Here is a 13,758-nt window from a genome sequence, read left to right as displayed (position 1 = left end):
GACATGCGCTCTATAAAACTGCTAGTCGCAGTTCTCACGCTCTGGGCGAAGAGATAAAAATCCTTGACGTCTTCAACATTCTTTTATAAGATAAATAAAATTCTCTTGTCTAAATTGACATATGTCAAAGAATTCCCTATCAAAATCTCATAGTAAAACCACCGAAAGGTAAAAGTTCGGTCTCTTTTGCTCTTGTGTTGCGATGTAGACTGACGTATCTCGTCGCTTCTTCCTTGTACATGCCTCCTGTGATGAAATAAATCGAAGTTTAAAGTTATATATATATATATATATATATATATATATATATATATATATATATGAATATGAAGCAAGCATGTCACGAAAACACTTCGATCCACCCCCCTCCCAACCTTCTATCCTGAATTATGAATTTCCTGTCAATGGCTGAAATATTCAAATTCTCACGTCGCTAAAGAAAGATATCATTTTTAATGAAACTCAATAGTTTGAAAGACAATACTGGATCAATATCGTTCTAAATATAATGACGTAAGTTGATGATCACAATTGCTCATTAACTTTCACTAAAATTTGCAATTAAAAAAGTTCTTTACTCCATAAAATATCTCTTAATTGACAGTTAAGGCCATCCGTACAGTTATTTCTCATTACTCAGATGACGTAATCGTTTTTCGATCGGCTTTCCATTAAGCAATCTACAATAAAACCTCTTTAAATTAAAGACAAATGCTGACTTGTTCATTATCTAAGATAACACGAAAAAGACTGTTTAATAATGCATGAAATATGCAAAGTGAAATCTAGCAGATATTTCGCCATGATAAGTCCTAAATGGAATTTACAACCACATTTTGTGATGGAACTAAAAACACTTATAAACGTACGAGACGGTAAAAGTGATACATTTTAATTAAATATAATCAGTATTGTTAAAAAAAATTTAATATCTATTTTTATTACTTTAATTATATCCAAATTTAATCTTGATATGCAAGTATGAATTCGGCAGAGTTGCATGTGCGGTAATACTCACGAAAAGATTAATGACGAAATCAAATGTTATTATAAGTAAATATTTTAATCAAACAAAACTATCGAAGTAACTTTTTGTCACACTAAATTTCAAAAACTATATTTTTCAGAAGGTTTATATTGGAAACAAACAAACAAAAAAAATTGATTATTGAGACCTTAAAGTTTTAATTTCATATAATAAAATAATTATTTCATAAAACAGATATATATTTCAAAAAAGAAATAAGTAAAAATTATGCATTTTTGCACTCTGGTCTAGATATTTTGTTCACCGCGTCAAATTCAAAATATTTCTGGATAACAGTTGGGTGGAAAGGCATCATAAGTTTTTCGATCTGGAAGCATATCTTAAAAAGTTAGTTATATACAGAACTTTAAAAGTAGTCTAAAGAGAAATAAAATATTAAAGAATTCATTGAAAGCCTGGCAAAGGTCTAACAGTTTACAAAGACAAAAGTAGATACTTTTTTTTTTCTTTCTTATTTTGAAGACTTTTTTCGACTTAATTTCAATTGAGAAATAAGATGAAATGACACAAACTTTTCGCATAATTTTTTTAAAATGAAATCAGTGATTGCACATAAGAAATCAAGAGTTTCATAGCCCATTCATCGTATCCGCTTTTGTAACAATATGTACAAACGAGTCTGTTATTGTTAGTCGTTATCATGAACAATAATTTTTTTTTTTTCATATCTTGTGCTGTGAATTGATTTAGCATCCTAATTTGGTGACACATCTAATTCGGGACATTTATTGTTATTCCAATTTTTAAAACAACAGAAAAGATCCTTGAAATATTGAAGTGTTTCGGAGTAAAGTATGTCTTTTAAATTACTAAATACTTTCATTTAACTGCAGATTTAAATATTAAAATTTCAAAAATTCCTTGCACGGATCAGTCACGGCATTATAGTGCAAGAGATTAAAAAACGGTGAAATGAAATATCTTCATAAACATGGTTGTCGGGTGAAGCAATATTAAATTTACTAAAAGATTATTTCTTTAAACTACAATTTTAATGCTTACTTATTGTCTACATAAGAAATGATACACCGAAATCTATTATATTTTTATGAAGTTTTATATAGGTTAATTTAAATTCCATAAATATGCTGTTTTTGAAATTAAAATATTTAATTGCATTTTAAATTTTTAAATGAAAATTTGCAAACTTATAAATATATTTGCATTTCTCATCTATATATGGACGGCGAAAAACTAACAAAGTGCACTGAAAATTTAGGTTTCAGATATATTTATTAAACTTAATAACAAATTTATTAACTAGCCGGAGGTGAACAATTAGGAGGCTCACCTCTCTCAAATCACAAATTTGCTGAAAATATCAAGTTTGATAAATGTAATGTACTGATTTAGAAAAGAGAGCGTAAAATGGGAGAAAAGTTATTGTTCAGAAGAATACTGATAAAAAAAAATTGATAGGCAATTTCATTTTTAAAAAATTCAATATTTTATTGCATTTCAAAAGAAAAAGTAATTCTAATTTGAAGGGAAAAGTGAGGGATTTTAATTGAACTTATAATTACTGACCTACGATATTTTCATCGCTAAGCAAATAAAATTTCGGAATCTATAAAACAGATAAAAAAATTAAAATTAATTAATTAAACTTTCTCTATAAATTGCAGTCAATCACAGAAACTTGATGTACGAGAAGTTATGTATTCCAAACAGAGAGATTAGCTTAAAAGAAAATAAACTTTTCAAAGATAAATTCGCATGTACAGCTACCAAACCTAAATGCAGATTCTTTAAATAAAGTCTAACAATAATTCGCAATGAGATCCAGGAGTGTGCAACAAATCAGCAACTGAGGGGTCGTATTGCTAAAAAACAATCAACAGAACAGAGAATAAGATACATTAACAGAAACAAAACAATGGAGAAAATAACTGTTAAATATAAACGGTAATAACTATAAAGCTTTGTTTCGTCTCCACCGCTGCCAAGCACAAATAGAATCTAACGTTAATTTAAAACGTTCTCAGAAACCTATCGCATTATCATGGACAGGATGACGGCACTTCAGTGGAGGAAGAAGGAAAAATCGAGAAGCTGTGATAATAAGGCACTCATTAGAAAGAAGAAACCACTTTTGTTTGGGACAGAGAAAAAAGCGCACACAGAGCTATTTTTCACTTAACTGGACGACTATAAAAATCATAAGGCGTCGGCGGCAGACTAACTCATCTGTTACGAGCAGCTTGGATGACTCGCGGAAAATGAAATACGATGGCGACAATCGGTGAAGCAAAGCTTTATTGATTCAGAAGTGCAAATGCGGATGAAGAGACCGGCGTCGTTATTCACTTTCCGAAGACCCGGAATCGAATTGCAAGCGCCCGGAATAGAATCGAAAACAGAAGATTTATTTTAAGAGGCTGTCACTTAAAGACTGAACAGTTACAATCTTTTAATTACCAGAAATTGGTTGATACCGGATGAAGTGAAAATCTCAGTTGTTACAGTTCCGCTTAATGGAAAAATGAGATTTCATTTCTGGAAACTGTTAAATCTTCAAATAATGGCATTTTACGTCCCGCACTGCAAATGAGTCAAAAGTCCTTTATGAGAGATATTTATTTTTTTGTAAATATTTCGCAATCTATAACAAATTGGACTCTAAAGATTTAAAAGGCAGTTTTATTTCTTATGAAGGAAAAAAAAATGTTACCGAAAATTTTGATTATTAATTTAAAACCATATTTTATCGAGCTTAATGATTTTTTTTATTATTTAGAATTATTTTTAAAGATTCATTATTACTTACAAATCGTCAAATATTAAAATTTCAAATTTACACGGAGTAAGAGCGTCAGTGCATCTGAGTACATTTCTTAAAAGCGAAAAAGAAAATAAATTTCAGAGCATTTGTTATATCTCAAATTATTTGATTAAATCTCTTTCGAAATATACTACTCAAATGGAATGAATATTTTTGCTTACGATTACAGAAAACAAAATAAACTCGTAAGGAATGCATGGCGTAAGCAGACACTAACATAATAAACACTTTAATGTCAGTGCCTATAGCAGAAATTTGCCGATAACTAGATTTCTGTTGTTTTAGCAAACGTTGGCCCTTTTTATAAAAACATTAAAATTGCTGCAATAGTATATGACATAAAATAAGCTTTATCAGACTGCAGCGTTGAAAATTGGAATTTTTCTGCATCGAATTGATTCCTAATGCCATATTATATCTTTTCATTTTCTCATATATAGAATCTAAACATTATAATTTATTTCAGCCTCCCCTAAATCTGAAAAAAAAAAAAAAAAAAAAAGGTTTTGAAAAGAATATTCTTTTGGACGAGTAAATTCATCTGAACAGTAACTTAGAAATTCAATGAAATAGGTGGAATTCGATATTTGGTCTCCAGACAACAGCATTGTGAATCTTAATCAAATTTTGGACCATACATCTCACAGCTTTCCAATCGACGCTCTTCCTAAATACAGTTTCACTGACAAACTGTTATTGAAAAAATAATTTTGGATACTTTTTGAAAAATCATCGAAATCACTCAAGAACGTCTGGTTATATAGCAAAAAAGTAAAATCATTTTTTGCATATCAAAAAGTCAATGCAAGAGCTTTTCACACTTTTTTGTCAAATTACATGCAAACTATTTGTCGTTATTATTATATTCTAAATATAAAGCAATCATTTCTTTTCGTGTAGCACTTGGTAATTGTACTTTCACCGAGTATTCAAATATTTTTTTTTTCATGTTCAGGAATTCAAAAACTCTATGTTTTAAACTGTAAAATTATGATTAATTATTTCGTCTGAAGGGCTTTTCCAAAAATAAAATTCCGAACATATTGTAAAAAATAAAATCCAGGAAATCATAAAATCAACAGTATTTGCCAGCACGCACATATTTTGTAGTTTGCAGAGGAATTTGTAAACACGATTCAAACAAAACAGAAATTAATGTATTTGAACCTCAAACTTAAAAATAACTTTCTTTTTTCCTAAATTTTGTTTCAAGCATAGGACATGTTATTAAAAAATGATAGATCGGCAACCACTGTTAAAGTAGATGAAATAGGAGAAAATGATTCCCAAACATAGAAAATAGAATTCCTAGTAACTGATGCAGAACTGCCGATGCATTATCGATGTTTCTGTCCAAAAATGGCACCCTATCTAGCTTTTACGCCATAAATTAATCAATACATACAACATATAAAAAAACTTTTAACTAATTGCAATGGGCTATAAGTTTCAATGAACAAAAAAAAAAAAATCTATTTTTATTCCAAATGGTTTATTTTGCATGATTTTATGGAGCAATTTAATTCTAAACTATTAACATCAATAAAATGGTAAAAGTTAAAAACTTTAACTAAAAAGAAAATCAAAAACACGCTGCAGAATATCAATACATTAAATTTTCGCATCTGGAAAAAGGGTTTAAAGAAAATCCAAAATGCAATATCAAAATGTGAAATAATAAGCATTCTGAAAAGATAAAAACACAAAAGTTTGAGACTTTACAGAAATAATTCAATCAATCAATAAAACATGCGATGCATGCAAGAAATATCTTGGGCAAACTCCCCGCATCCTGAAAATCTAGAGTTTCAGTGTATTAAAAATTATCGCCTTGAACTGAAATAATGATTTTAGCTCGGCATGAACTTTCTGGAGCAAACTATGCTCGCCAGAAATTATTAAGAGTTTATTCTTTTTATGAGGGGATGGGGGGAATCGTCAATTCCTATTATCTTCTTTAAAACTAAGAAAATTTCATTGTCTGCCTGAGTAGTGCTGATTGAAAATGAATAGAGTGCAGTAAGCAAAACTAAACTTCAAAAAATTTGAGAAGGGAAAAAAATAATCTTAAGAGAATAACAGAATGGTACCTACTGATGTTCACAATGTGTTTAGTAGTCATTCACTCTTAACTTATATTGCAACTATTAAATAGTCTATGAAAAGTCATGGAAACTTCATCATAAATAAAATATTCTGCTTCAGGAAAAACAATCATTTATACTACATACCATTTTCATGAGTAAAGATATTTTTTTTTTCTCCTTCACGATGATTTCATCTTTCACATATTTTACTTATATTTCACATCAGATACCAGCAAATGATAGAATATAAAAAATAACCTTCTTAAAGTTCTTGCAACTCTTGTAATTTTTAAAAATAACTCCGTGAAAAAGATAAATGTTCGAATTTTGCTGGTACCATTTTAACACCGCCGTAACCAAGTCCCACAACGGAATGCAGAAAGTTGAATCAACTAAATCTTTTTTAATGTGTCAGAATTCCGATGACATAAGAATCTTTTCCTCAGAAGTAAGCACGTTTGGTTGCTTTTTCATTCTGACGTAAGAAACATCAACAATCATAAAAGTACATTGTTCAAAACAAAACATAAAAGGGGGGGGGAGGATCGAAATTTTTGCGTTTTGGTGATTCTATAATTTTAAGAAAATGATGAAAAGCACTGATAGGTTTCTATAGTTAAACTTGAGAAAACCTATAAACAAATAATAATTCATAAATCTTTATTAATAACAGAAGGAGAAAGTGTAAGTGAATTGACGCTACACAGGAAACACGTTTATATTAAACCGTCAAATTTGTCACAGATATATTTTATAAAATAAGAAAATGCGTCGTTTGAATTTGAGAAATTCTTTTGAAAATTTAATTAGAATTTCAATTAATTGAAATTCAAGCGATATTTTGGTAATAAATTCCAAAAATATAATTGTACAAAATTAAATTTCACATCATTTTAAAATTCAAAAAAATCATTTTTTTAAATAATATCAATTTAATAGTTATACAAATATTATCATGAATTTTGGAAATTTTTAAAAAAAGATTTTTTTGCATAATTTGAAACGATAGATTTCATAGTTTCATAGATTTCAGAGCAATGAAACTCAAATCATTATTGATTGCTTTATCAAGTGCTTAATCGAATGATTTTCTACCATTATTGAAAGTTTCGGAAGAAAGATTTTGATAATTATATGCGCAGTTTACATGAGGAAACAAAAAGCAAAAGTATGCTATCACAAAAGACAATGTGCATTTAAAAGTAGATAAGCTCAGTATTTAAATTTTTAATGGCACGATGGTGCCATATCCATTCGGATTGTTCATATAAGAAATAAACAGAACATATGCGAAGCTATGAAAATAATACGGCTCTCATGTCTATCACAATTTGATGCTTAAAAATAATCATGAACATCAAAGTTATGCATAAGAAATTTAATGGAAATTAAATACAGCCAATAGTCCAGGCGAACTTGTTGGTTGCCAAAGACAGCCCGTTATAAATTCAGTGACAGTCTTTTAGGTTTTACACAATATTACTCTATGCACAATATTACTCTATTTGGGCTTTACACAATATTACTCTTGACAGTCTTTTATACTTTACACAATATTACTCTATACTCTATATAGAGCCTTATTTGAATGAATCTAATAATATACATATATTTAGCAGAAAAAGATTCTTTATACATATATCGTATTTTAACTTTAAATACTAGAATAATAAATAATAGAATAATAAATTTTTCTGTCATTTTTTTATACTAGAAATATAAGTTTTTCAAACGAATGAAATTAATGATAGTATTATGAAAATTAAAAAGCGAATCACAACTGTATAACACCACTACATCTTAATATCATTTTATGAAATAATTAAATAATGCATAAATAAAATCAAATAGATGTGAAATTGATATTAACTTTATGACAAACGAACTGTAGGAACACGATTTAACTGTCATTTCGCGTCAAAACTTTCTCAGCGTAGAGCTAATTTTAGGCGTCAAGTGAAAATTATTTTTGAAAAGTATCTGAGGCCCAACAACTCGACTGCTGAAGGGCAATGACCCTACATCCAAGATCACTACACTATTGTTCTTTTGGATGCTGTGGAAATGATCCTTCTATTTTCCATGTCAGAGAACTGTTCCCAAAATGTTTGGCCTTTCTTACTTTTCAGGATGCCATATCATTCCAAGACAAGGGCAGAATCAGAGTCGTGCCAACTCTTAACTGCCATGAAGGAAAAAAAAAAAAAAAAAAAATTGATTTCAAACACTGATAACTTATGAATGAATATCTACCTATTTCGATAAAGTTACTTTTATCATTTTTTTTTCATTATTCGGTAATTACATAAGGTCAGTTGGTGCTTTGATTTAAAAATTCGCGAGATTTTAATAAACACCTTATAAAAAATATTGTAAAGGCACCCCCCCCCAAAAAAAAAAATTCAATAATGCGTGTTGAAATAAAGGTTTACGGTAAAATGTTCTAAATTATTTGAAAGAGAATTTATACTCTTCAAAAAGTGTATTTTGATTTTTCTTTAAATCTATATCGTGATCGACAGCTGTGATTGTTAAAATGGGACGTCAAGAGGACAAAACAAAGTATTTTTGATACCATGTTTCCTGTGTATAATAAAAGTATTAAACCACCGTAGGTGCTCATAAGTTTCGTGTTGCATATGGAGCTTCAAAATACTGCCCATTGTTGATCTCCGGGCTTCAAAAATGGGAATTTGGCCTAAAAGATAGATTACACACCATTGGAATAGAAAGTTTTTTGAAGAACAATTAAACAATTTTCTTCGAAAGATAGCCCAGAGGGGGAGGGCTCAAAAATGAGTAGCTTCCAGCAAGGTGGTTAGTTCTTGCCATCTTGGTGAGTACAGAAGTGGTGCAGGGTTGACTTTCCTCTACAGATGACGAGACGTACCTCCTATTTGAGCGGTTGTATCGTGGCTGGTGATGGCCCTTACAACTTTACATTCGACAGCTGCAAAGGCCCAAGAAGCGGTTAAATATAGTAGAATGAATAGACAAAGTGGGCTCTGCAACAGTATACCTCGCCAACAGCTCTAATGGGAAGTACTGCCTTCGCTTCCATACTACCTAGGCATGACGATGAGAAATTTTCATCCCTTTCGATCGCGTTGCGCGGTTTATTTATTATTCAATAATGCGAAAAATTTAATACTTTTTTTGACTTACTCTAAATCAAGATCAATTCCCCCCCCCGTGACATAAAAACATTAAACGATGAGAGAAAGTCATATACAGCAATAGCAAATATATGCCATTAACAAATTTTCTGCTGTTCTTTTTGTTTAAAATAAATTTTAAATTGAAAATGAGCTATAAATTATTAAAATGAATTATTCAGTAACCCTTAAGTAGGTCCTAGCAAGAGTCTGCAGTCATTTTTTTTTTTTTTTAGAGTAATGCCATTATAGTTTTCTGAATTTTATTTTCCTCCAATGTAGATAAATAGAAACACAATACACAACACAAAAAAATGTATTTCATCTAATTTCATAATTATATTAGCACATATTGCACTTTTAAAATAAATATATGCTTTGAGCAAGATATAAATATTTATTTAAATTTCATTGCTGTTTTCCTTTCTCTCTCTTTTATGTATGTGCGCCGAATTCAGCTAAGCAGTACAAGTTATATCGATGTGCCTTCCATTCTTCAATCTCCTTACGCGAATTCCAAAGTTGGTCCAAATTGGACACTTATTATACTTCATGCCTGATTCACTTAAATTTTAAAACTCGCCAATACTATAATTTTTTTAAAGTTTTGCTTTAATACAGAACAAAAATAGTAACCCTCTGGGAAGTCCAAGCACAAATTTTACAGGAAAACAAGTTCGGTTAACCAGTTTATTTAAAGATATCAAACAAGAATATAATAGCACAAACATTTTCTCGCGGTCTTTTCTCTTTTAAATCTGAAATGTCTCACTCTTTTGTGTTTCAGCAGGTTATAACATTGATTCGATCACCATATTAAACCTCTGAACATTGCATCAAATGCAGCATCTTTGTTGTATTGTTTACAGTCACATATATAAGCTTCATGCAAAAAAAAAAAAAAAAAAAAAAAAAAAAAGATCTAAATGCTAAATGTGCTCACCTCGTCGGTTTCCGAGACATCGATGCTGCCGTTGGCGTCGTCGTCCAGCTGTCGGTGAAGACTCCGGATAGCCTCGTAACCCACAGGGTCGTCGCACGCAAGCACGGCAGCACAGTCCCAGTCTGCAAGGATTAGCAAATACATTTTATTATAAAGTTTTATAAATGAATATATTTTTCAGTATGCTCAGTGAAATAAATATTTAGCTGATGCTTACTAAATTTGATATATTTAAGTTATTGCGTTTATATGTTTCTGAAAGTACAAACCGACAGAAGGGAAAACCCTTTCTTGGATTTTGCTTAAAATTTAAAGTATCTACATTATAGATTTTAAATCTGTGTACTGTATTTTATCTGTCAAGATTTCTTCATTTCGTGGTTATGTGTTAACTTATATTCGACAGACAAACTTCTTCAGAACAAATTTTACTCAAAACTTAAAAAAAAAAAAAAAAAAAAAAAAAACCCAATTTTTAATGTAAAGACAGTATACCAAATTTCAGCCATCTAGATTAAAGCGTTTTTACGTTATTTTTGTCATAGACTGGCGGACATTTTCCAAAAATGTATTTTTCGAACTAAGGGAAGTCTAAAACACGGAGATTCGTCAAAATCTCGAGTTCGCATTTTTTGACGATTACTATACTTTCTCTATACTTCGATTAAAAGAAAGTAAAAACTAACGAATATCCAACGCTTTTTTAAAAAAGCTCCCCTATTTTTATTAAATATTAATCATTTCAGTGATGGGAAATAAAAGCGTTAAAATCACACACTTCATTGATTTTCTATATTTGATATTTAGAATTCATCGATGTTTAAATAGTAGTTCTCAAATTGGGATAGAGAATGCATGCATTAGTCATGCATGACATTTTATTAAGAAGTCAAAAGTTTCTATATCTGTTTTTCTTATAAATATTAGGTATGCTATAATTTCAGGTCACAAGGTGAAACATTTTTGTATTTTACCTTAGATCAAATATATTGCAGCAAAAGTCCTTTGTAAATATTTGAACATGCATGAATATTTCTTCACGTTTCACAAATCACACTTGTTTATTCAAAGTGCATTACAGTTACATTTGTAAATAGAAAGTGCACACAACTCATAAAATTTTCAATATAATCTTTAAACATTTTCATGCGAAAAAGTGATACTGTTAACTGAATATCTGCCATATCAATTATTCTTACAAAATTTGAAAAAAGCACTGACATTTAATATCGATTATGAATTATTGAAATAATGTATGTCAAAATAAAATCTTTCTTTTACCAATAAATATTTAGAGTAGCTACAATCACAGCAATTTCATCAATGAAAATTTGCAAAGTTAAAAATAGAAAATAATAACCACTTTCATAAGACAAAAGCATGCAGACATGCAAATTTCAGCTATACAAAAAAAGTTTGTGCCGGGGAAGGAGAAAGTGAAATTCAAACGGCAGCTGTCGGCAATCCTGCCGACATGACATCAGAACTTGATATTCCTGTCAACCGTCAGTAAGAGCAGAGTTCGTGAGGCATGACGGACGTGTCAAAAGCATTTATATAGAAAGTGCAATCTTGAAATAAATCTGGCGATATCATAGGATGTCTTACGATAATGTTTGTTTTACGAGTTCAAATCGGACTGCAACCCTAGCGAAGTTCATTGAAAAAAATGCTCCTTGTTTTAAAGACTTTAGCGCGAATGTGCTTCAGTTGATGGATCTCCAAGAGAATTGGGAATTCACCCACTATCGATGAGGTTATGCTCAAGGAGGACGTTCAATGTAACCCGCGTCACACATCCAATGTGACCCGTGTTTTCACAGTACAATCAATATGTTTCCCATTACAACATATTTTAACAGAGTTTGGAGTACTGGAGAAAAATATTCGACTGCACCTTCATAAGACATGGAAGCTCAGCAAGTAAAAAGAGAGAGCAATTTATTGAAAAGAAATCAGAGCATAGCTTAACAAGTCGATGTCTCATGGATCGGCGGAGGAAAACTAATTTTCAGCGGCTCACCACCTACTCTTCATTGCTGTCACGTCACAAGAAAACTCCATTCCTGGTTCAGATATAAACATGTGACAAGAAATAAGAATTATATAATGGCACAACCACGAACATTCATCAGCAATAGGAAATATGTGTTTGGTGGACTAGCTCTTGTTTTGTACAGATTCCTAGAGAGGGGCAAAACCGACACAGATAAGGTGTATTCATCCCAGTTGCAAATAATTGCAACTACACTATGTCAAAAGCGGCAGTACTAATCAGTAGGAAAGAAAATGCCAAGCCTCATAGAGCGAAAACGGCCAAGAAAATGACAAGCACACATGGTTGGCAACTTTTACCTCATCTTTTGACATTGCTCTCCCTCATTACCTCTTCCACAACACTGCTCCATCAGACTGTCAACTGTTTTGGGCCAGGGGTAATCATTTGCGTCAAAAACATTTCTGCAACCAAGATGAAATCACACAGGTGATAATTTAAACGGCTCGAGGAATCTTTATACACGCCAGATATGTAAGCTTATAACTCGTTGGGAATATGCAATTCAAATGGCAGGAAATTATTTTGTTAAATAAAATATATTTGCATAAAATTTCAAATTCGTTATATCTCACTATCTGCAATGGTAAGAATTTATTTATGTACCAATTTCTTATTAAAGATTTAAAAATCAGTGCTTACATATATAAAAAACAAGTCAGGCAAGAAACCTTCCAAAGATGCATACGCACTTATATATAAAGTGCGTTTTTTTTATTGATAAATAATCCAGTTAGTCCTTAATTATTTAAGACTTTTAATGAATAGATTACTTCCATTAACTTAGAGAAAGGGCAAAGAGGTATTTCAGCAATCTAATACAGCTATTTGTAATCCATATATGTAATTTGCCAATTATAGACACGATGTTTCAAAACTCGTGATAGTTATGTTAAGAGGTGACAGAATGCAACTAATTGAGCACAAATCACCGTGCATTGTCTGCACGGAACTCAACCGGCGAAGCACATGAGGGTGTTTTTGAGCAATATTCCCAGATTTTATCTTTGAACACGATATCTTGAGTAATTTTGAATCGATTCCAACGAGAGAAATATATGTTTGCAGGCAAGATGAAAATTCCGCTCAAGTTCAAAGATGGATAATCCAGCATAAAGGAAAAGTTAATGATGATGGAAGCTTGAAATTTTCACTTCTCTATAACTAACTATCTTACGACTGAAAAAGAAAGGCAATTCAAACTAATCTTCTCATATAAACGAATAATTATCGCAATGAAATTATTTCGATAATTACTATTGTTTAGAAGTTAATGATACTCTTCCTATAGTACATTTAATCGTTGACAACATATTAACATTACAAAGCATTATTGTCCACTGTAATGGTGCAAAAGGCAAATACCAAGAAATGTCAATTAGTTCACAGTTGTAGAAAGTTCTAAATGTATTTTCACCATTTAAAGACAAAGCTATTAAGTACAGTTTATGCGCAACAAGTTCATTAACCGAACAGCATCAATCAGTGCTGACACCAGCAAAAATATCATACATACACAATAGCAACAAATATGATCAATGCAACAAGTTTCTTACAGTAGTATTATTTTTTAAACTTTGATCCCATAGATGAAGTCACATTTGTGCATTAAGAAACTATATCAAGAATCCAAAATGAAAATAAATAAATAAATAAAAAAGGCATATTTGAAAAATGTTATCGATTT

At 30.7% G+C, this 13,758-nt stretch overlaps 1 protein-coding gene across 3 annotated transcripts in view; it reads right to left on the bottom strand.

Annotated features, from left to right (window-relative positions):
* Window positions 1-13,758, bottom strand: part of LOC129963107 (stromal interaction molecule homolog) — a 110,029-nt gene that overhangs the window by 39,469 nt on the left and 56,802 nt on the right. For all 3 annotated transcript variants that reach the window (XM_056077179.1, XM_056077181.1, XM_056077180.1), the window contains exon 2: window positions 10,016-10,137. In XM_056077179.1, coding sequence (XP_055933154.1) covers window positions 10,016-10,137 — 122 coding nt within the window. The remainder of the gene's footprint in view (window positions 1-10,015; window positions 10,138-13,758) is intronic.

The sequence above is a fragment of the Argiope bruennichi genome, chromosome 3 (genome assembly GCF_947563725.1).
Source record: "Argiope bruennichi chromosome 3, qqArgBrue1.1, whole genome shotgun sequence".
Lineage (NCBI taxonomy): Eukaryota > Metazoa > Arthropoda > Arachnida > Araneae > Araneidae > Argiope > Argiope bruennichi.
Note: the sequence above shows the minus strand (reverse complement) of the source record. Positions and strands in the feature narration are given on the sequence as shown.